We start from the raw sequence: 24,180 nt of genomic DNA on the forward strand, positions 1-24,180 counted from the left end.
AAAATTCATTACAGCAAAGTGGTCCTAATACACATGTCAAATTGACCATTAGGGACCCTGAAAAAGAGGTCTTATTAAGCAGGTGGTCTTTATACAGAAGTCGTAGCTTAGACAGGTTTTACTAAGTATGCTAAAAATTCATCTTCCTCTTCAATATATATTTCCATTTTTTATTCATGAGTATCCACATTTGTGTTTTTCAGAAAGATCTTGAGCAGGCAGACAAGATGAGGACGAATGGTGAACAGCATATAATGGACGACCATTACGCTGTTGACTCGATACGGCCAAAGTGTATAGAACTTCAACGCATGTGTGATCAGTATCGGGAGTTGCTACGGCGACGGAGAGAGCTCCTTGACACGTCACATGACCTTCAGGACAGAATTGACAAGGTCAGATCCCATGTTTTGTGTTAAAAAAAATTAATGTTTGTTAATGTACAGTAACATATGTGTGAAATTTGATATTGCCAACCTAATACATATGGATGTTCGATATGATAATGACTAATCGTTAAACTCGGCAATATCTAGTTTCATTATGTTGTAATATCAATATGAAAGAAAAAGGTTAGATTTCGATTTAATATTACATCATATGATGTTAATTTTTGTGGAATCATAAAAAAAAAAAATCTGTTGTCTAAATGGCTCATAGAAAGAATTATCATACCCCCTGCAGCAAAGTTAAGGGGGTACGTTGTATACCGGAATCGAGTTGTCTGTCTGTCCGTCTGTTTTAGCTGGCTGTCTGATAAGACATGCATGAAATGGCCATCTCATTCCATCCAGTCAGGTTTTGTAATGTTAGATAGTGCCTTTGACATTCTGATTCTATATGGGGTATTTATGTCTTTAAACACAATTTTAGTATTGAAGTATTATACTGTTGTTTTTCCTCCCTTTTACGAAAATGTATGTTAAGGAACTTTGAACTTTGACCTTGACAGGCCAACAAATGGTGTACAAGAGGTGTTGACATGTTGTCAAGGCAACAGGTAGATGCTTGTCAGACCGCCCAGGGAGCTGAAGTTGCCATCAGGGACATCGAGAGCTTTGTGGCTACTGCCGGACAACTCCGTCTAAATAACCCAAAAGAGTTCCGACAACTGTTTGAAAGCATGATCACACCAGAAACAAGGGTAATTAAGTTTTATAACCCAACGATATCTGAATATATTCTTCAATCCTGTTCAATAGATTGATTCTGTAAAGAACAAATTATTAGTATAATACTAATAATTTGTATATATAAGTATCTTTTTTTTGTCTGTTTTTGCGAAAAAAATGATCCTTTTTACAGGCAAATGTCCAGAAAGTTCTAAAAAGAATAGAGGATGTACAAGCTATGTGTGAGAAGCGACATCACAGTCTACAACAGGTCGCCAAGACATCAGGACGTCCTAGTACGTCTCAGAGAGTACCCCCCACCCACGGCCATCTGCCCCACCCTCACCACCAGGAACCTGACCCTAAACGCAAAACAAATACAGAAAACCAGCAACGTCAACAGGGCATCTACGAAAGGTCGGCTCGGGTGAGTGTTTGAGAAGTATTCAGACAGCATTCATGTCTGATTAATTGATTGTAAAGAGTCAGCTTCAAAAACTTGAAAAGAGACATTTTGTTAATAATTATTATCATTCCAGAAAGATATCTGGTGTTCATGCATGCGTAAAGTGAACCCTCTGTAATCCTGCCACCTTCAATTCCAGCCTGAACCATACAGATTACAAATTTTCTTAACAGATTTTGTTCTGTTAGTCAATGTAATGTTATGGTAATTGGTTCACTTAACATTTTCATTCAAACTGAGAGTTTTCCGGGCTATTGATCGGCACCCAGATTATTCGGGATCCACTTTTGTAGTCTATTTCTGCAAAATTGAAGTAATTATACTTACAATAATTGAACATAATTATAACTTTAATCTTGTTCTATTGGCTCAAAATATATAACATCCATTACGGTTTCATTCAGTATAAAAGCCTCTGAGTCTGACTCATATTTGTCTCAGAAATGTTATATTTCCTGTTTTGTGATTTTCTAAATTATTGTTTCCGTAGCAACGAACTGATGGCAGTTCATCTTCCCGTCCATACATCACACCTCCGTGTTCAAACCTAGGCAGTCTCCCTGATAGTCTCAATGTCGGTGAGAAGACACGTGCCTCTGTGACTTCTATGTCAACTACGACCTCTTCGGGGTCATCAGGGTCAGCGAGGTCAACAAGCATGATGGATACAGATACTCTTATGGCCAAGAGGAGGTAAGCATTTCAAAGTTATTCTGTCTTTCCATATTACAGATTTACCTCCCTTGCAGTTAGGTATCAATTGTGACGTCATTTGTTTGTGAACTAAATTTATCTTGTTTATCTCTTGAAGTGTGGCGTAATGCTCGCAAACACATGACGTCACAATCGATACCTACCTATCTACAGTGGAACTTGGTTGATACGAACTCAGATAATTTGACAACCCAGCTTAATACGAAGTACTTTGCCGGTCCCGGCCGAATTCCCTCTTTACCTTTGTTTAAAGAACTTGGATAATTCGAATTTGGAAAACTCGAAGAACTCAGATAGAACAAAGTAAATTTTGGGTCCGAATGACAAAAATCATACATAAAATGTTCTTATAACTTGAAATGAAATTTTTTGGACAACGAGTTTGCCGAAAATGCCGATTTTCTTTTTCATAAATCTGCTGTAGAACAGCATTTCAAAATATATACCTCTGTTTTATTGTTGTAAATTTGCAACTATACCATCAGCGATTTTGACATCTCTCTTGTTCACATGATTTTACGACATGGAACTAGTCTTGATACCGTATACCAAGAAAAGATATCGTCAGTAGACATGAGAACTCGCTTAATTCGAACACTTGGATCACTTGAAGTTTTATCTCAGTCCCTTCGAGTTGGTATTGACTGAGTTCCACTGTACTTGAATCTTAGATTATTTGTTAATTTTTTTTCTTCATAAAAATGAAAGCATTTAATTATTTTTCAGAGCCAATACACTGTATATGTTTGTTTGGATTTGTATTTGAAATGCCATCTGGGTTTTTTTCTATAGACATATTTATTTTAAAGATTGACCATAATGCTGAGGAAAAATGGAGTCTTGGATAACACTTGATCAATATTAATAACACCATTGAAATTTTAACTTTAAATCATTTGATATAAACATAATTATCTAAGAGATTGAGATATGTATTCTTTCTGGAAATACTATTGTGATCTTTCACATCGTTTGATCTATCTCATCATTATTCTCTTTCAGACATGTGCTAAACGAGCTTATAGAGACTGAAAAAACATATGTATCGCAACTCTATGATATTATAAAGGTAGGTATTTCAGGCAACACAGAATTATTTTATTTAATAAAAGTAATTTCCTGGATTTTTGAAGCAACACACAATTATTATATATATATATATGATAATTGTAATTTCCTTGGTGTTTGGAACAACACAAAATTATAATATATGCCAATAAATATGATTTCCTAGGTTTTTGAAGCAAACACAAAATCATAATTTAATAATAATAGTTATCTAGACAATACATTTGTCAGATTTGATAGATGAAATAAGATATTTTTATTGGGAAATATTGAAGTCATAAAATGCTCCAAATTACTTACTATATTTACTAATTTATTAATTTTGGATGGGTCAGCCATTTTCCTCAAAAGTTAAACAATTTTATATTATTTTATTATGAACTAACAATATCATAATATTTTCAGCAGCAAACATTTTAAATAAAGTTTTTTTTTTCAAATGATTTAACTTATACATATGAAACATAAGTTTGAAAAATTGTTGGCTAAATTGCTATTTTTCCAGGGCTACCTGATGGAGTTAGACAACAGAGCCATGCAACACCTCATTCCGGATGAACTTGTCGGCAAAAAGGAAATACTCTTCGGAAACCTAGAACAGATATATTCATTTCATAAAAAGTGAGAAACATTTCTCATTCTTTTATTGAAGGGCTTGCTTTAAAATAATTTTTACTATTTATGCAAAAACTTGAAACATTAATTTTTTTTAATTTTTTTTTTTGCATTCTGTTATTTTCCTGCGGAAGAGAATTATCAAATGTCCTTCTTGACATAAATTCACCTGTAGTAAGGTTTATTACGGCCAATTTTCTAGATTTTCACACCATATTTGTGTTGATTAAATGTTAAAATACATGTGTCTTAATTCTGTCATTAATTTAAGATTTCAATAATAATTCTCTTTTCCAGTATATTTCTACAAGAACTACAGAACTGTAGAGACCAGCCAGCAAAAGTAGGAAAATGTTTCGCAAATAGGGTATGTATCAATTTCTTCATTTTTTATCCCGCCAACTCAAACTTATTACAATGTATTTAATTCACAGATATCTCATAATTTTAATCCTTTAATTCTGAAGATTTATTAAAATTGATTTTGTAAGAAAATAAATGTAGAGAGTTTCTAATGTAGAATTTTTAGAATATTTATGAATGCGCTTTCTGTTTACAAAATAAAAAAATGTTCACCAATAAAATGATTTGTGATTGTTTTATTTCTTTATTTTTTTATTATCTATTTATTTATTTATTGTTAGAATGAAGAGTTTCACCTGTATAGTGTTTACTGCCAAAACAAACTGAGGTCAGAAGCTCTACGGAACCAAGTCGGAGATCAAAATCCTTTTTTTCTGGTAAGTAAGATTTTACATTTCATACAACTTCCCAATATTTTATTAAGATTTGGTGGTATTTTATGCATTTCATTAAAATGTGAAGTGCCTGTTCTGTATTGGTTTGTCAAGTTTTTGTTTGTACGATGATTAAAAAGGAAATGCAAAAGAAATGATATATTGATGATGGAATAAAAAATGTGCAGTGAAATATACTATAATTATGGTTAAGAGACAAAAACATATATATTAAATATAATTATTCAAGGGTGTCAGTCAAGGTGATGCCATTTGTCACTTATTCTTTCTCCTATTAAAAGGAAGGGAAATCTTAGTTTATTCTATGTAATTATGGAGGAGCTTAAGATAAAACAAAAAAAAACATTTTTGTAATGAGTAATTTTGATTTCTGAAGAATTTGGATTAATGACCCCTTTTCTTTTAACAACAATGGTGAATAATTCAACTGATGTTGTGAAATAAATGTTTTATTTTCATTTTTAGGAATGTCAGAGGAAGTTAGGGCACAAATTGCCATTAGGGGCATACCTTCTTAAGCCTGTGCAGCGAATCACAAAATATCAGCTCTTACTCAAGGTATTCATAGCATATATATACTACCTTAAACCTGAATACAAAATGCAGTTTTTACTGTAAATTTACTGTTTACATAAAAAATAAACTATTTTATCAAAATTTGAAAATTCATCTTTTAGATATTCTTCTTATGATAATTCTCATAAGTAATTGATTTTCATTTTTTTTCAGGAAATGCTGCGGTTTTCTGAGCAGGACCCGACCTGTGAAGCTCATATACAGGAAGCGCTGGACTCCATGTTGGATGTTGTACGTTTTGTAAACGACAGCATGCATCAGGTCTCCATCGTTGGTTTTCCTGTAAGTTTACAATGTACTAAACATCTAAAAGTATTGTTCATTTGATATGAAATACTTAACAAATTGTAAGAAGATATATATAGCAAATGATACGAGTATATCACAAGTTGTCTCCCTTCAATAGAATTGATCACCTGAAAGTTTTGAATTATTGAAGTAGTTTGAGTGGTAAAAAGATAAAAACATTAATGTACATGTTATGTATTTTATTTTGATTTAGTCCAAGATTTAAAAAGAATATGATGACAGGGTGAATGGGAGCTTATACATTGGTAGTTGTGAACAACATATCCTTGAATTTGGTGATTTCAAATCTGATAACAATTCTTATATATTTGGACAGCTAACTTGTTTGTAGACCATACATGAATGTAATGTATATAAAATTTAATACTGTTAACTTGATAATTGAAACAATTTGCAAGAAATTTTCTTTTGAGCGCAATATGAAAATTGGATAACATATTTTTTCATGGTTTCCAGGGAAACTTATCAGATCAGGGGAAGCTACTCATGCAGGGAGCATTCAATGTGTTAACAGAACATCAAAGAGGAAGAATCAAAGATATTCGATTTAAACCAATGCAGAGACATATGTTTTTATACGAAAAATCTATATTATTGTGTAAACGAAAGGAGGAAATGGCTTCATCGTCAGAAAAAGGAGTATATAGTTTTAAAAATGTCTTAAAGGTAAGCAATGATTATTTCAAAATACTGAAAATAGCAATAAAACATATTATGAAATTGTTGTAAGATCTGTCATTCAAATTTTAATGTAATCAGATAAATATGTTGTTTGATGACTCTTTTAATTGTTCATTACAAATGTTTAGAATTTCTTATTTGAAGTTTTAAAAAAAAGGAAGCATTTTGATATTCTAAAAAATAACTGAATATTCTCTTATTTTCTTATTCAGAAAGCCTATTCCTTATAAGTAATGATGTTAAGTAATTCCAAAGAATAACAATGAATTAGATAATTTAAAGAATACATGTATATTTAAAAAATCTTTTTCAGCTTTCACAAGTAGGTCTCACAGAGAATATAAAGGGAGATAAGAAGAAGTTTGAGTTATGGTTACGAGGACGAGAAGAAGTTTATATAATACAAGTTAGTAAAATAAATTTTCTTTGTCATTTACATTTTTACCTCGATCATGCTCTGTGTAGCATTTTGATGTTAAACCTGTGGATGAAAGATATGTAAATAATGTTACAGCTTAACAGTGTAACTTGCCTAAACAGGTTGCCACCAGGACCAATATATTTGGCTGATATAGTCAGGTTTCCAGGTTATACAGGTCTTATTACTATAGGTTATGAAGGAAAATACCATTTAATCGTGCCAGAATAGAGGGGTATTGGTATTAGACAAGGACCAGTTTGATCAAGTAAAATACTTTAACATGTACCCCATGTAGACTTGTTCTGTAAATTTACTTTGTAATTACTATTGATCCATGATTCAATCAATAAACAATTGATTATATGCATTCGCTCCTAAATTAAGTAACACAATGGGTTACATATGGAAACAAGTTTTGTTTTGAAATTAACCAATTATAATTAACCAATTATAATAATGAACATTTTAGGATTTTGATGCTATTTGCACAAATATTTGCAAATTATTCTCATTCTAAACTACGTTTCACTAATTTTTCAGGCACCCACATTGCCTTGTAAAGACATGTGGGTGAAGGAGATCAAGCGGGTTCTTATGAGCCAGTTTGATCAGCTGAAAAGTAAGTTCGATGGTAAATATCTCTACAAGACTTAGCATGGCATAGAATTAGAGAGGTACCGTGGCAACACTTAGAATTAGAGATTTACCCTGGTAACACAGTTGATTTTGTTTCATAATTACCACCAAAGTATTTTGTTTAAAAATATTGCACAAAATTTATGATGTTTATACAAATGCCATGACATTCATTAGGAATAATGTACCATTTTGTTGATATCAAGCAATTTATGAAATTAGAATGGAATTCAAATATTGATGATCTGTCATTTATGAATTAGTCGCTACATGTTTTATGAAAGTACAATCTGTAATGATAGGTTAAAGGGAGATGACCCTGTATCAACAACAATTTTTCCAGAATTTAAAAGACACAAGCTGTAATTCGATAATTTCAGTGAAAAAGTGTTAAGACAATTTAATTTAATTTTTCCATATATTACCATATGACCTTACAGTAGTAGTTTTGAAGTCCTGTCTAATCCTAGTGAAAAAAAAGCATGAAATTTGAGTGGTATTCCACATGATTTTACTACTGGAATTCCACTGGTGTTGCACTTGATTATTATTGGTAAAATCTTGTGGAATTCAGTGGAATACCACTGGATTACCAGTAGGATACCACTGGATTGCAGTGGAATGCCACTGTACTCCACAAGATTTTACCATTGGAATTCCACTGAAATACCTCGGAAATCCAATGGTATTCCAGCGTTACATGTACACTGCACCTACAGACAATTTCATTGGAATTCCACTTGATTCCATTGGATTCCATTGATATTTCCACTGGTGTTTCCATTGATATTTCCAATTGAATTCAAGTGGTAAATTTCTATTTAATTTTCTATCAAACCAATGGAAATTCTATTGGAATCCTAAAATTCTTACTCAATTTAATATTTGATGAAACAATTCATTCTGATGGCAATAAATATAACTATGGTTGTAAAGCATGAAAAGTTTATATGGAAAGTGTTTATATAGCTGTTCTTAAAGAAATTCAAGAATGCGATAATCCTTTCACTAATTTACCTAAACTTCCATTTTAAGATGAATAATGTTCCCCTTCCACTCTTCAGCAGATACAGCAGCCATTTTGAATGGTGACTGTTTTGGTGGCAAATAAAAGTCATACAGTTAAAAAAAATCCAGGGGAATTTCACTGCGTTTTTTCACTAGGGTTAACAGCTTGGCGTCTATCAATTTGTCCTATCCCATTTCATTTTCATATGGAGGTTATGCGACAGTTTTCATTCAATCAATGTAGATACATTGTTGAAAGCCAATTCAGGCTTATGTAGATACATTTTAGTTAGCTCATTATTATAGCTGAATACATTTCCGTCCTTGTTGTACACTTATGTGTCGATAAATTACATCATGTAGTGAAAATAATAGTTAGTTTTATGTAGAATATTTATGCAGTATTTAAAGTTTTAGGGAAATTTATCCATGTACAAGCTTCTTCATTCATAAACCTATGTTTTTATCATGGCACATATCACAACACTGCTATATACCTTGTCATTCATTCATTAAGTTGTGTAGTACCCCAATTTGGTTCTCACCTGATTTGAATCCCTATCATTATTCACTATCCACAAAAATCATTCATCACACATTTTGTGTGTATGAAATCACGAGCCTTATTTTGCAAACATTATTTAGCTACCATCAAGTTTTCTTATAAGTTGCCTCCAGCCATGCTTGGTTTTGTTGAATCACATTTCATTGATATCAAGTATTGCTTTAATGTGAAAATTTAAAGCCTTTTGAAAATCTTTTTATTGGGGTGATTATCTCCCCTTTATTGCTATTTTCATTTTGGTAGATATGTTATACTATATAAATATTCCAAAATCTTTTAGCACAGTCTGTGTTCAATAATGATATCTTATCAACATAAATCAGTGAAATATTAATGCTACACTTCTTTTAAAAGAAAAATGTTAAACAAAATCAAAACAGTAAGTTCTTGGTGACAGAATGAAATAATTCATTTATAGATGTTGATGTACAGATATATAATTTGTTTTGGTGACTTTTTTCCCAGTTGACCATTTAAATCTGGTAGGAAAATCTGAGGAAGACCTACAGAATTTGTCAGAGGAACCGTGCAATAATTCCAGGTAGGTTTTTAACGCATTTACCCCTGGAAGTTAATAATGGACTGGTCTAGTCTTTGATTTAGAAGAACCTAAATGTGTCTTTAGGGATGAATAAGTTAAGTGTACCTAGGTAACTTAGTTGAAATTTGCCTGAATTGATCCTGACATGATCCCGACCAAAGGTTATATATTTTCAGGTCAATACAAAATCCAAAATGGCCACCATGATCACCATCTTGAAAACACATTTTGCACATCTTCTTTTTGAAGTTCTATTAGTTTAATTTAGCTGAAATTGCCTGAAATGATCCTGAATAATAAGTTAATTAATCAATAGATAAATAAACAACCATCAAATGGGTTTTGTTATTTAAGCATTGATGTTACTATTTTTTAACTTCATAGGGGTATGAAAGAAACTGTGTGAATCCACGTAGCAGATTCTCAAAAAAGTTTGCAAACAAAATTTATTTCATAAGTTAAAAAAAAGTTACATCAATGCTTATAATTAATTTTTGAGACTATTTGATAAGATAAAGTATGTTTAAACATACAATTTTTTTTATTTTTCAATGGATATTTTTTTTGAAATCAATACGCAACATCGACGTCTCTATTGTGACGTCATGATAACGTCAGATTTTTTCCTCATAGTATATGAAGAAAATAAATCTGCCAATCAGAGAGTTGGATTTAGTATGAAAACAATTAATTATTTGCTCTTGAAGAAAGGCAATCTTCGTATTTTGGGATTTATGTTATACTGTCAAGTTTTGTTTTAGGTATGTAGATAATTGGAGGACGAACAGACATCCTTCTGTAAACAACAATGCCCCGACTGTGCCCCAGGGGCTGGAAATGATGTCCCCAGAGTCACCACCAGCTCCACCCCACGACGATGACGGATGGTCCAGTGGAGAATTCACTAACTCAGACGAGGATGAGTCAAGAAGTCATGACAGACGAGGGTCAGAGGTAAGAACTGACCACAGGACTCGCTATCAAAATGACCAGCAATAGCTAAAACATTCCATCATTTGAGAAACTCATATTCATCTTATATTAGAATCGGTAATGGAATTCAATATGGGTGTTGATTATCGTATAACATGATTATATCAAGGCGGTTTTACGAAATGTTGTAATATACTGTAAACCATGAATTTCGCAATCCAAATGATTTTGCAAAGTTTATCTCCACGAGTAAATAATTACTCCATACATATATTAAACGTAAATTCTAATATATTTTCATTCTGCGAAAGTTAATCTCCACGAACAAACGTTGGTTTACAGTACTGTAAATAATATTCGAATTACGCAATCTAAGTAAATTTCGGAAAGTTTTTCACTAGGGTCAATATCATATTTATATATATGAATTTCCATTCATTATTTTGATCCGCAAATGCTTATCTTTGCAAATTTTTTAAGAATTAAAAATTGTGTAACTTGATAGCCACAAAAGAAGGTTTCAGAACATATATCTTTAAAGCTTAGAGATGAAAACAATAAAAAGTTTTCTGTTTTCTTTTCTCTAGCCATCATACCTGCAGCAATATCAGTCCATAGGAGATTTCCGTGCCAGTGACGAAAACGAAGTCAGCATGAGAGAACGTGACGTTGTGGAGATTATACGAACAGGGTCGACGGGTTGGTGGTACGCCCGCCACCTGTCAAACAATCAGGAGGGCTGGGTACCCTCCACGTACCTAGTACCCTATAAAAGACGAAGTTCCCAGTCCCATTTTTCGATGTCCAGCATCGGTAGGTACTTATCCCAGTTATCACGGAGGTGAATTTCTATCATATAACCTCCTCAACTCTTTCTAACTCACCTGCTCTTGTCTCGTATGGCGTTGGTGTGACGTGGTGTCAACGGTTGCCTCCTTTCAGCCTGTAACCCCTATTCTCTGCAATAGACTCTACTGGATATAGCACAGCCTGTGATACCAGGATTGTACCACTGGTAAAGCAGGGGCCACTTATCTTAACTATATATAGTTGCTTTATAACATGTCTATAGATAATTACATATTTGATATGTATTTGCTTTAGAGCAAGAGAACAAATTAAAATATATTTTTTATTATTTCTCGTGAACTTTATCACTTTATCATTTGTTTGGTATTTTTTGGGCTTTCAAATGGAACTTTTTGAAAAATCAGATGTATATGAAAACAAATATGCACAAAGCGTTCTTCACAAAAGGGTAGAGGATCCTATGTATAGACATTTAACTGAACAAAGATTATAGAAATAGAAAAAAAGTTGTCAATGATATTAGGGAAGAGCTATATTGAAAACAGTGGTACATGTATTATAAAAAGGTTTGTACAATGATTCTACATATTGATTAAGTTTCCTGCTTGATATTATAACCAGCAGCTTACATTGTCAGGATCTCCTCCTGCTTTTGCTTTATGTAACAAATTAGACAACATCTTCTCTGAAATCTTTTATATATACACCTGTGTATAAATTCTGTACATGTATAGGCTATCATTACTGTAGTTCTCTGTATATACAAGTAGAAGTTGGATTTGCTAAATGAATCGATCTGTGTTCCATGACTCATATTCAGTATAATAGCAAGATATAAATCTTGTTTTGACTTTTGTAATGATTTTCTCATTAACCTCCAAGTAAATGTAAAGCTGAATCTTAATAGGATCCAGCCCTAGAAGCATCAGCATATCATATCGACTACAGTAAATTATTTGTATTGAATATGTTTAATTTAGAATAGAAAAGGAAAAGAGTTTAAGATTTCCTTTTGTGTGTAAGCTATTTAAATATCAAATCGATATCAGACTTTAAAGTTGATCTATTGTTTTCCACAGATTCTAGTAGTCAGGAACATATGACCAGCAAATCAAGTTTGGCAAGTGCTTACAGTTCAAACAGCCCGATGAATGAAACTTCGATCTGATGAAGAGTTACCTTCCATTATACAGGAGTTGTGTCCCTTTAACACAAACAGTCTCAGCTAAGAGGAGAAGGGAGTACTCCGAAAAGTGTTCTACTAGTCATTTTTATTGGTGTATTTAAAACAAACCAAACATCAGTGATTTGCAGGCCAAGTTCAAAGTCACTATGTCTGACATGCATTATTGTTGACTGCCATTAGTCGAAGTGTCTCAAACATACCATTTTTCATTTATAATCAAATGCTGGAGAAGGCTGACTAAGTGAAAGTTCTCATATAGTGACCTCAATGTCTTGATGACAAGGATATAGTATGTTTCGAAGTGCTAGTCTTAATCTTCTGATACAGTGGAAGGAGTTTACATTTTATAACACGATTTCTGTAACATTCATTGATGGATGTTTGAAGCTGGATTTCAGGACGTGTTTAACTGCCACTGGACGTTGATCCCTATTTCCATATAATCTTTGGAATAATTGAATATTAAAAATATTAAAAAATGTATTACTTTTTCAGTGATGTTTATAATGCCATAAATTGACAAAACTATCACTTATTCAAAAGTTAAGTGTTCTAGACAGCAGAATCTCGTTTCTGACAGTTTGGCATCATACTTTGATTAACATGGAAATCTATAAACTGGTCATAATTCATATAAATATTCTAGATATGGATTCTTATGGTGCACAAAGATTACAGTGGAAGGAAATGTACTGATGAAGAATAACGGAGAAAGCTAGGGGTATATACTGAATTGACTGAAATCCCCAACCAACGATTCTGGTTTGTGGGTAGCCTCAGGAATAGCAATCATGATTTCAGCCTTGCTATTGTGGATTACCTCGAAAATAGCAATCATGAATTCAGCCTTGCTATTGTGGAATTCTTCAGGAATAGCAATCATATTCCAGCTATTATGGATTCCCTCAGGATTTAGACCTTCCTATTAGGTTCTGATGCTTGTTGATCTTTCAAAACATGGATTACTTCGTGGACTATAATCTTGTTCGAAGTTAAAGAGGGCTAATAAGATGCTGATTTGATCTGCATAATGCAATTCCGTGGAACTAATGTTGCTCTGATGACATCAAATAATGCAACCATACTGTTGACTTCCAAAGGAATTTTAAAAAAAAATATGTGTTCAATAAACCATAAATAGTCCACCTGAAACAACCTAGCAAGATGTACACGTACAAGCATACGAATTATCAGCATATGGAAGATATAAAAAATAAGTTGTGGATTGTTGCTGTTAAAGAAAGGACTTAATTGGCTTACAGTCAAAATGAATCACTAGTTGGAGTAAGGGAATCTCATTTAATAATGATGTTGAACTTATTCTCAAGACTATGTGATTGCATTTCTACAGTTGAACTAATTATCAGACGATGTGATTGTGTAGTTTTATGCAGTCAAACATTGATTTTGATTACTGAATTTAGTTAATTAATCCACATTCAAACTTACATGAACTGTTAACGAACTCATTTTTGTGGGTGATCAAATTTTGCGTATTTCACAGGCGCTTGTCAAATGCAAAAAACAATCGCTGCAAGAAGTTCAAAACACTGGCATGGTATACCAGAAAGTTATATATTGCGAAGTTAAGTCACCACAAAAATTAGTTGGTTTTCAGTACCATAATTTATCGACCACTAAACTTTAACAATGAACTCTTCTGGTCTTTGAACGAGAAGAGTCCAAAAGTGTCTGTAAGGGTGATGCAATTAGTAAGGTAAAAACTTGGCCTAGATGCCAATTTAGGGGACAAAGATTATCCCCTATATTTGGCAATAGATACGGTGTATGCGGTTGTACTAAGAGTGATGACTATTTGGAGAGGCAAATTAGACTAATCTGAGTCCACTTTCTTTAATTTAAAATTCTCCTTAATGTATGTGTTTATATTCCTTTATGGAGACTTTTAAGTTAAGGACTTCCTTACAATTAAGATATGCTAACGAAATGTTAACTTATGCCAGGAAACTGAATATGGTTGTTCCATCTGTTAACATTGATAATTATCAGTCAAGTTTGACGGTAATTAATGATAGTGTTAGAGGAAAATATGACAGGAACGTCACCTTTTTCGTCCAGTCTACGTCCATGTGATAAATCTTCATTGTGATATTTGTGTAGAATACTTGCCATTCTGTATGATACATTGTTGTTATAGCAGTTGAATTGATATGTAGCACATCACCGAGTAAGTACACACTGTAACCATTAATAAGTAGATCACTTTACAGGATAGATTTTCATGAATGCTAAAACAATGTCACTAAATGCATGGGAAATGTTTTGATCATTTTACAGTATCTCCTTAAAAATCAAATATAATTTAGATTAACATTGATAAATTATTTCTTATCTTCGACATTAATTTGTCTTATTTCCGGTATTTCTTTTTTCACACTTTTTATTTGGTTATTGAGGGAAATTGTTTTCAATTAATGTTGATTTGGTAAACAACATTTTTTTCTCTTGGAATTCTTTTAAAATTGATATAACATTATCATCAGTGTAATTTAAAGTTTGTTTCACCCTACAATATTTTTTGATATTTTAGATTTTTTAAACAAAATATAGAACTGTAAACAAAGAGAAAATAAACAACTTCAAATTAAGTTAGTATAACAAAAACGAAGTTTCTTTTAATCGCTTCAGTAGAATTTGATGTGGCCTTACAAAAATATGAAAATGCAACTTAATTATGCATATTAATTGTTGTTTCAGTGTTAATTGTGATTATGCAAGTATCTGTAGGTGAAATTCATGACCGGTATATATATTTAGGATGATTTGGCCTTCTTACCGAAGGGGAGATAACTAGAACTCAGTGAAGAGCAGAGCTGAAAAGAAATAATATAAATCGATTTTAGATACTTCTGATGCTAATGAAAAGCTTTGTATAACTAGTCGTAAAAATAAACTGGATCTGTTTGAGACACCATTACAGGAATATTTAAATCCTATTTAATCATTTTAGAACTTCCCTTAACGTCTAGAACTACATTTGAAGTGGTCAAAGTAGAATGTTTGTGTTCAGTCTCTGACTGTAAAAGTGATTCGATAACCTGATGTGTGTAGTAGAGATCAACCTATACTGTTTTTAGCTGAATTTCTCTCAGCGTTGTCATATTTATATGCCCTTCCAATCTACCACATTCCTTACAATGCTTTGTGATCATAAACATATACATTGCTTTCTTATGGAATTTTAATAATTTTATACTTTCATCGCGAGATTCTTTTTTTTTTTTTTTTACAAAAGCTGCTAAAACTTTTCTTGATACAGTTTAAACTGTATACATTGTATGTGTATTGTTCATTGTATACATTGTATTTAGTACAACGTATTCAAGAACATTTCAATCAATCAAAATATACATTATGTATGTATTCCGTATTTGCATATTACAGAGTTACCTACCCTTGCGGGTATGTATTGATTGTGACGTCATGTGTTTGCGAGCGTAACGTCATACGTTTCGGAGAATACGATGTTAATTGCGCCCACAAAATAATGACGTAACAATCGATAGCTACCTAACTCTGGAATATGTAAAGACGGAATATACAATTTAATACATTCTGCCTAAGAAAAGCTGTTGGTCACTTAAAAATCATGTATGCTTTATTCGCCAGTTAAATCACCTAAACATGTACGTTTACTTATTGCTAAGTGAAAATCGGTTAATTTTAAGAGGAAATTTCACTTATTTTAAAGATGTTAATATTTTGAAATCAATTTTATCTCAGATAATTTTGTACAGTACTGTACACAAAATAGAAGTGCTGATTTTGTTTTACTATATTAAACATATGCTACAAAATGTAATTTTTCCCGAAGGTCAAATTTGTTAGCGTAGATATCATCATGGAGGTATTGGGTAATGGTTTCTGAGAATTTTAAGAAGGAGTCCATAGATTTTCTCTTAAAACACTAAAGAAAACAGTGGCTAATGCATCTACCGTATGATTTAATGGGGAAACTTTGTTTTCACATTGGTGGACAGCTGTGAAAAACAATACAAATCACCAACCATTATTAATTCAAATAATGTTATTTAATAAATATTTCATAAGTGCTATGCACTTACATTTTATGGTTCTTCATATTAAATAGATTAAGAAATTTTATTTTGGTTTACAAGCAAGTGTATTCCTTATTCCGTCTTTGCATATTACAGAGTAAGCTCCCTTGCGTGTAGGTATCGATTGTTACGTCATTATTTTGTGAGTGCAATAAACGTTGTTTTCTCCTAAAAGTATGACGTTACGCTTGCAAACACATGACGCCACAATCAATACCTACCCACAAGGGCAGATAACTCTGTAATATGCAAATACAGAATATTTTAAGTCCAAAACATTTGCCTCCTTTAACATTTGTATAGCTACAAATTATTAGAAGCATCTGAGTGTTTATGCAAACAAAAGTTGAGAAAAGGGAAATTGAGATGAATTCATAACGCTATGAGGAATATTATTGGATTCAACATTTCAAGTAAATGATTAGAAACATATATTGAATCTAAAATCAGTATTTCTTTACCAGAATTGATATTTTTATGTTTCCTCCCGTATTTTTAGATTCAGTTTAAGATTGAAATGGACATTTGAGTTATGACATTGTATTTAAAACACGCTTGCAGCAATCTGGTTAAAATGGAGTAACTCCTTATTTTCACTCATCAATTACATTTTAACTAATGTGACTAAAACTCTTTAACATTGTAATATCTGACATGGTTAAAATGTTTATCCTAGCTATAGTTGAATAACAATTTAACCACATTCTGATTGATAGAATATATAATTCTCAGAGTTACACAATTACTTTTGTAACAACACAAATAGATTTACATCGTATTTATCAATACAAGTCATTTTATCATGTAATGTAGATATCTGTTTACACGTATACATTTTACTGATGTTTCACGTTTTACTGTAAATATCTCTACATTTATATATATACATGTAAAGAGAAAATTTAGTATTTATCAAATTGTTATTATGTTATCTATATTGTGTCTAAGAAACAAATGAATTATTTGTTGGATCTGTTTCTGATTAAAAAAGTCAATGACAAACTTAAATCAAAGTTGTTTTTCTTATATAGTGAAAATGCCACGTTACATTCAAACGTATTTAGTGAAAATGAATTAACATTCAAACGTATTTAGTGAAAATGAATTAACATTCAAACGTATTTAGTGAAAATGAATTAACATTCAAACGTATTTAGTGAAAATGAATTAACATTCAAACGTATTTAGTGAAAATGAATTAACATTCAAACGTATTTAGTGAAAATGAATTAACATTCAAACGTATTTAGTGAAAATGAATTAACATTCAAACGTATTTAGTGAAAATGAATTAACATTCAAACGTATTTAGTGAAAATGAATTAACATTCAAACGTATTTAGTGAAAATGAATTAACATTCAAACGTATTTAGTGAAAATAACACTACATTCAAACGTATTTAGTGAAAATGAATTAACATTCAAACGTATTTAGTGAAAATGAATTAACATTCAAACGTATTTAGTGAAAATGAATTAACATTCAAACGTATTTAGTGAAAATGAATTAACATTCAAACGTATTTAGTGAAAATGAATTAACATTCAAACGTATTTAGTGAAAATAACACTACATTCAAACGTATTTAGTGAAAATGAATTAACATTCAAACGTATTTAGTGAAAATAACACATTACATTCAAACGTATTTAGTGAAATGAATTAACATTCAAACGTATTTAGTGAAAATGAATTAACATTCAAAGTAAGTGAAAATGAATTAACATTCAAACGTATTTAGTGAAAATCACATACATTCAAACGTATTTAGTGAAAATGAATTAACATTCAAACGTATTTAGTGAAAATAACACTACATTCAAACGTATTTAGTGAAAATGAATTAACATTCAAACGTATTTAGTGAAAATAACACTACATTCAAACGTATTTCGAGAAAATAATGTAACATTCAAACTTTTTTTATTGAAAATGAGACACTACATTCAAACTATTTTGTGAACATTCAAGCGTATTTAGTGGAAAAAAACCCGGAATGACAATGTTTTGGCTGATTGGTTTTATGTGTCTTTGTTTTAACGTCGAATAAACAGCTAGTGTTGTTTAAGGACGTTTTATATAATGAAGAGAAACCCCAAAAAAGTAACATCGACGAACAGTCAGTAATTTGTATGTTTTGTGCTGTATATCCAGCGTGTATTAACAAAATCTGGGATTAAAACTCGCGACCCAGAGGTTTTATACGCTTTTGGGAGCGTATGCTAGGACATAAAACTACTCGACCATTTGGAGCTGAGTAAACGATGTTCAACTGCAGTGTATTCTCAATACTATTTACTCACCAGCTCTGTCAAACCATTGATGAAACGAAATGAAAGTTTAAAACATCACTGTGTCACAACCAGCCAAAAAGAAATCAAAATGTATATAATATGATTTAAATCTGTAGCGAAGTGCAAAAGAAATGACGTTCATTGAAAAAAGCTGTTAAGCACACATTTTACTTATTTGAGATATTTTGATATTACAAATTGAAAAACAAATATTTCGACTCTTAACCATGGAACTATTATAATGAGATCGGGCGCATTATGCTAATTGCAACTGTAAAACATTATCAAAGAGGTGCTTGATGTACAATGATATAGTGTCCTCATACAAATTTGCATTAACCAAAACATTTAAAGATACAAGTAACCTTTCGTACCTGTAATTAGAGCAGCAGGTATGATCCCTAGGCCACTTAACTAGTTCAACACGTTTAGGTCCACGTGGGGCAAAGTTGCAATTATAACGTCTGGGTGGGATCGATGGGTTTAAACACTGCCATTTGTTTAGTCTTCCTGTTCCGGAAATGAACATATTATTGAAAAAAATGACTTGAAATATTTAGTGACAATAATATTACATTAATCTGTATTTATTGAAAATAACACACTGAATTAAAACCTAATCAGTGAAAATAACACAATAAATTTAAACTATGACCCCGGGCTGTGAATAGGACGTTAAAGTATTAAAACCTATCCACACTTTCACACTTATTTTATCTCGGTGTATTTCATTATTCTAAACGTTAAACTTGCTTCCCAGTTACGTATGATGTATTATAAAGCAAAATGAAGGCGTTACTAGGAATGAACGGGTTTGGTTTGATTATCGTTTTTTCCATTCTTTATACTAAAATGTATTTACTCACCAGCTTTGTCAAAACATTGATGAAACGAAACGAAGTTAAAGATATTACTGCGCGACAACCGGTCAGGATGAAATGAAAAATATCTACAATGTGATTTAAATCTATAGCAAATGCAAATGAAACGACGTTTATTGATATAAGCTGTTCAGCACACAATTCATTTATTTGAGAATCTTTAATATTACAAATTGTGACAAAATATATTTTCAATTCTGTCACGACTAAAAAAGCTCAGACGCAACAACCAATAGCTAATTGCAACTGTAAAAAGTATTCCAAATATCAAGGTGCTTGATATAACATGATGCAGTGTCCTATAACTATAACCCTAAAAAATAAAGATACAAGTAACCTCTCTTACCTGTAATTGGAGCAGCAATAAGAGTGCACTGAGTGGTAAAGGTGAAAGGTATTGGTCCTAGGCCACTTAACTAGGTGAACAGTAGTCTTTCACGTCTACGTCAACATAGGACAAAATGGCCATAGCCAATGTCTGAGTTCTTCGTTACAAGTGGTTTAGCTCTCCTGTGAACGAAATGAACATAAATTATTCAAAAAAAGACTTGTGAAATATCCAGTGACCATGGTATTACGTTCAACCGTATTTAGTGAAAATAGTACTCTACATTAAAACGGAATCAGTGAAAACGTACAATAGAATCAAACTATGACTCTGTCTGTTCATAGGACGTAAAACTAAAATTATTAAAAAAATAACTTGAAATATTCTGAATAGGACGTAAAACTAAAATTATTAAAAAAATAACTTGAAATATTCAGTGACAATGATACATATTACATTTAACCGCATTTAGTGAAAATAATATTACATTCAACCGTATCTAATGAAAATAATTTTACATTCGACCGTATTAGTGAAAATAGCACACTACATTAAAACCTAATACTAGTCCAGTAAAGATAGCACAATCGATTCAAACTATGACCCTGTTTATACAACGTAAAACAAATCAAAACAATCCAAACATCCACACTTATTTTATCTCAGTGTGTATGAATATTCCAAACGTTAATTTTACTTCCCTATTACGTGTAATGGATTATTTATAAGTTTAACAAGAATGAAAATGCTTTTGATAATTATTTTCTAATTGTTTTAACGACATACAAACAGTAAGTGCCATTTAAGGGCGGTTTTCGAAGTGGAGGAAAGACGAAGTACCCGGAGAAAAAAACAGCGACAAACAGTCAGTAACTTCCCTTCTTAGGATTCGAGCTCGCGACTTAATGGCGGAGGGCTAGTGGTAACTTTTTCTAGTAATAACTATTGGAGCCGAGTTCAATATGTTCAACTGCAATGTTGTATCACAGTAATATTTACTCGCCAGCTTTGTTAAAAGATTGATTATACGAAATTTAAGTTAAAAATATTACTCTGTGTCAATCCGTCAGTAAGAAAAAATGTATAAAATGTTATTTAAAACTGTAGCAAGTGCAAATTAAACGACGTTGATTGATTTAAGCTGCTAACCACACATTTTATTAATCTGAGAATTTTAAATAATATGACAAATTGGAAAAAAACAATACTCTTAACCCTGTCACGAATAAAACGAACTCAGGCGCGACAAGCTAATTACAACCGTAAAGCAGTATCAAAGAGGTTCTTGATGTAAAATGATGTAGTGCCCTTATATAAATTTGCATTTTCCAAAAATGTTAAAGATACGAGTAACCTTTCGTACCTGTAATTGGAGCAGCAACATGCACTGAGTGGTAAAGGTGAAAGGTATTGGTCCTAGGCCACTTAACTAGGTGAACAGTAGTCTTTCACGTCTACGTCAACATAGGACAAAGTGGCCATAGCCAACGTCCGAGTTCTTCGTTACAAGTGGTTTAGCTTTCCTGTTAACGAAATGAACATAAATTATTAAAAATAGACTTGTGAAATATCCAGTGACCATGGTATTACGTTCAACCGTATTTAGTGAAAATATTACTCTACATTAAAACGGAATCAATGAAAACAGTACAATGGAATCAAACTATGACTCTGTCTGTTCATAGGACGTAAAACTAAAATTATTAAAAAAAAATAACTTGAAATATTCAGTGACAATGATACATATTACATTTAACCGCATTTAGTGAAAATAATATTACATTCAACCGTATTTAATGAAAATAATTTTACATTCGACCGTATTAGTGAAAATAGCACACTACATTAAAACCTAATACGTGAAAAATAGCACAATCGATTCAAACTATGACTCTGGCTGTTTATACAACGTAAAACTAATCAAAACAATCCAAACATTCACACTTATTTTATCTCAGTGTGTATGAATATTCCAAACGTTAATTTTACTTCCCAGTTACGTGTAATGGATTATTTATAAGTTTAACAAGAATGAAAATGTTCTTGATAATTATTTTCTTATTGTTTTAACGACATACAAACAGTAAGTGCCATTTAAGGGCGGTTTTCGAAGTGGAGGAAAGCCGAAGTACCAGGAGAAAAAAAGCGACAAAATGTCAGTAACTTCCCTACTTAGGACTAGAGCTCGCGACTACATGGCGGAGGGCTATTGGTAACTTTTTCTAGTAATAACTATTGGGCCGAGTTCAATATGTTCAACTGCAATGTTGTATCACAGTACAATTTACTCGCCAGATTTGTTAAAAAATTGATTATACGAAATGGAAGTTAAAAATAATACTCTGTGACAACCCGTCAGTAGGAAAAAAATGTATAAAGTGTTATTAAAAACTGTAACAAATGCAAATTAAACGACGTGGATTGATTTAAGCTGCTAACCACACATTTTATTAATCTGAGAATTTTAAATAATATTACAAATTGGAAAAAAACAATACTCTTAACCCTGTCACGAATAAAACGAACTCAGGCGCGACAAGCTAATTACAACCGTAAAGCAGTATCAAAGAGGTTCTTGATGTAAAATGATGTAGTGCCCTTATATAAATTTGCATTATCCAAAAATGTTAAAGATACAAGTAACCTTTCGTACCTGTAATTGGAGCAGCAACATGCACTGAGTGGTAAAGGTGAAAGGTATTGGTCCTAGGCCACTTAACTAGGTGAACAGTAGTCTTTCACGTCTACGTCAACATAGGACAAAGTGGCCATAGCCAACGTCTGAGTTCTTCGTTACAAGTAATTTAGCTTTCCTGTGAACGAAATGAACATAAATTATTCAAAAAAAGACTTTTGAAATATCCAGTGACCATAGTATTACGTTCAACCGTATTTAGTGAAAATATTACTCTACATTAAAACGGAATCAATGAAAACAGTACAATAGAATCAAACTATGATTCTGTCTGTTCATGGGACGTAAAATTAAAATGATTCAAGTAAAAAAAGACTTGAAATATTCAGTGACAATAATACATATTACATTCAACCGTATTTAGTGAAAATAATATTACATTCAACCGTATTTAATGAAAATGATTTTACATTCGACCGTATTAGTGAAAATAGCACACCACATTAAAACCTAATAAGTGACAAATACCACAATCGATTCAAACTATGACTCTGGCTGTTTATACAACGAAAAACTAATCAAAACAATCCAAACATTCACACTTATTTTATCTCAGTGTGTATGAATATTCCAAACGTTAATTTTACTTCCCAGTTACGTGTAATGGATTATTTATCAGTTTAACAAGAATGAAAATGCTTTTGATAATTATTTTCTAATTGTTTTAACGACATACAAACAGTAAGTGCCATTATCCAAAAATGTTAAAGATACAGGTAACCGATCGCGCGAAGTACCCGAAGAAACAGCGACAAACAGCCAGTAACTTAATTCCCTATCTAGGATTCGAGCTCGCGACTTATTGGCGGAGGGCTAGTGGTAACTTTTTCTAGTAATAACTATTGGAGCCGAGTTCAATATGTTCAACTGCAATGTTGTACCACAGCACTATTTAGTCAGCAGCTCTGTTAGAAGATTGATTATACAAAATGAAAGTTACAGATATTACCCTGTGACAACCCGTCGGGAGGAAAAAAATGTATAAAATGTTATTTAAAACATTTAGGCCCATGGGTCTTAACTGTCACCTGAGTTTGGATACAGAATGAAACAAAGACATATAAACACTATACAATGGCCCACAAGGTCCCTGATGTCAGTCAGTGATTTTATAAATATGACTTTTTAATCTATGAAAATTATTTGGTTCCATCAAATCTATGAATTCAGAAGATTTTGATATTTTAGCCATTTTGACTCCTTATGGACCCGCCCCTCAGGCCCCTTAAGGTCAGCTAGGACCAATATTTAATATTGATAAGATGTTAAAATGCTATCTCAGGCTAATAATTCTAAGTCAGTTTGACTAATTTTCTATGAAAACTAAGCAAATAAAGTTCATAAATGTGTTTTTCTATATAAACTATGGTAAAATTGACTCCTTCCCCAGGGAGAAACTTGAGACCCTAGGGTCATATAATTCACAATTTTTGTAAAGAACCTTATGACCTTTCCATCTATGAAGAGTATTTGATTCTACCAGTTCCAGAATTTCAGAAGAA

General features: G+C 32.0%; 1 protein-coding gene across 1 annotated transcript in view; it reads left to right on the forward strand.

Moving 5' to 3' along the window:
• The window catches only part of LOC138307502 (guanine nucleotide exchange factor DBS-like), an 86,969-nt gene extending 71,328 nt beyond the window's left edge, over positions 1–15,641 (forward strand). Inside the window, 17 exon segments of the mRNA XM_069248286.1 lie at positions 204–395; positions 953–1,144; positions 1,306–1,539; positions 2,069–2,271; positions 3,295–3,361; positions 3,866–3,981; positions 4,273–4,342; positions 4,620–4,715; positions 5,199–5,291; positions 5,463–5,591; positions 6,075–6,284; positions 6,613–6,705; positions 7,261–7,351; positions 9,395–9,470; positions 10,232–10,424; positions 10,991–11,216; positions 12,293–15,641. Of these exon segments, the coding sequence (XP_069104387.1) occupies positions 204–395; positions 953–1,144; positions 1,306–1,539; positions 2,069–2,271; positions 3,295–3,361; positions 3,866–3,981; positions 4,273–4,342; positions 4,620–4,715; positions 5,199–5,291; positions 5,463–5,591; positions 6,075–6,284; positions 6,613–6,705; positions 7,261–7,351; positions 9,395–9,470; positions 10,232–10,424; positions 10,991–11,216; positions 12,293–12,381 (2,370 nt within the window). The 3' untranslated portion in view covers positions 12,382–15,641.
• Positions 15,642–24,180: the final 8,539 nt, after the last annotated feature.

This window comes from Argopecten irradians, chromosome 14 (genome assembly GCF_041381155.1).
Source record: "Argopecten irradians isolate NY chromosome 14, Ai_NY, whole genome shotgun sequence".
Taxonomy (NCBI): domain Eukaryota; kingdom Metazoa; phylum Mollusca; class Bivalvia; order Pectinida; family Pectinidae; genus Argopecten; species Argopecten irradians.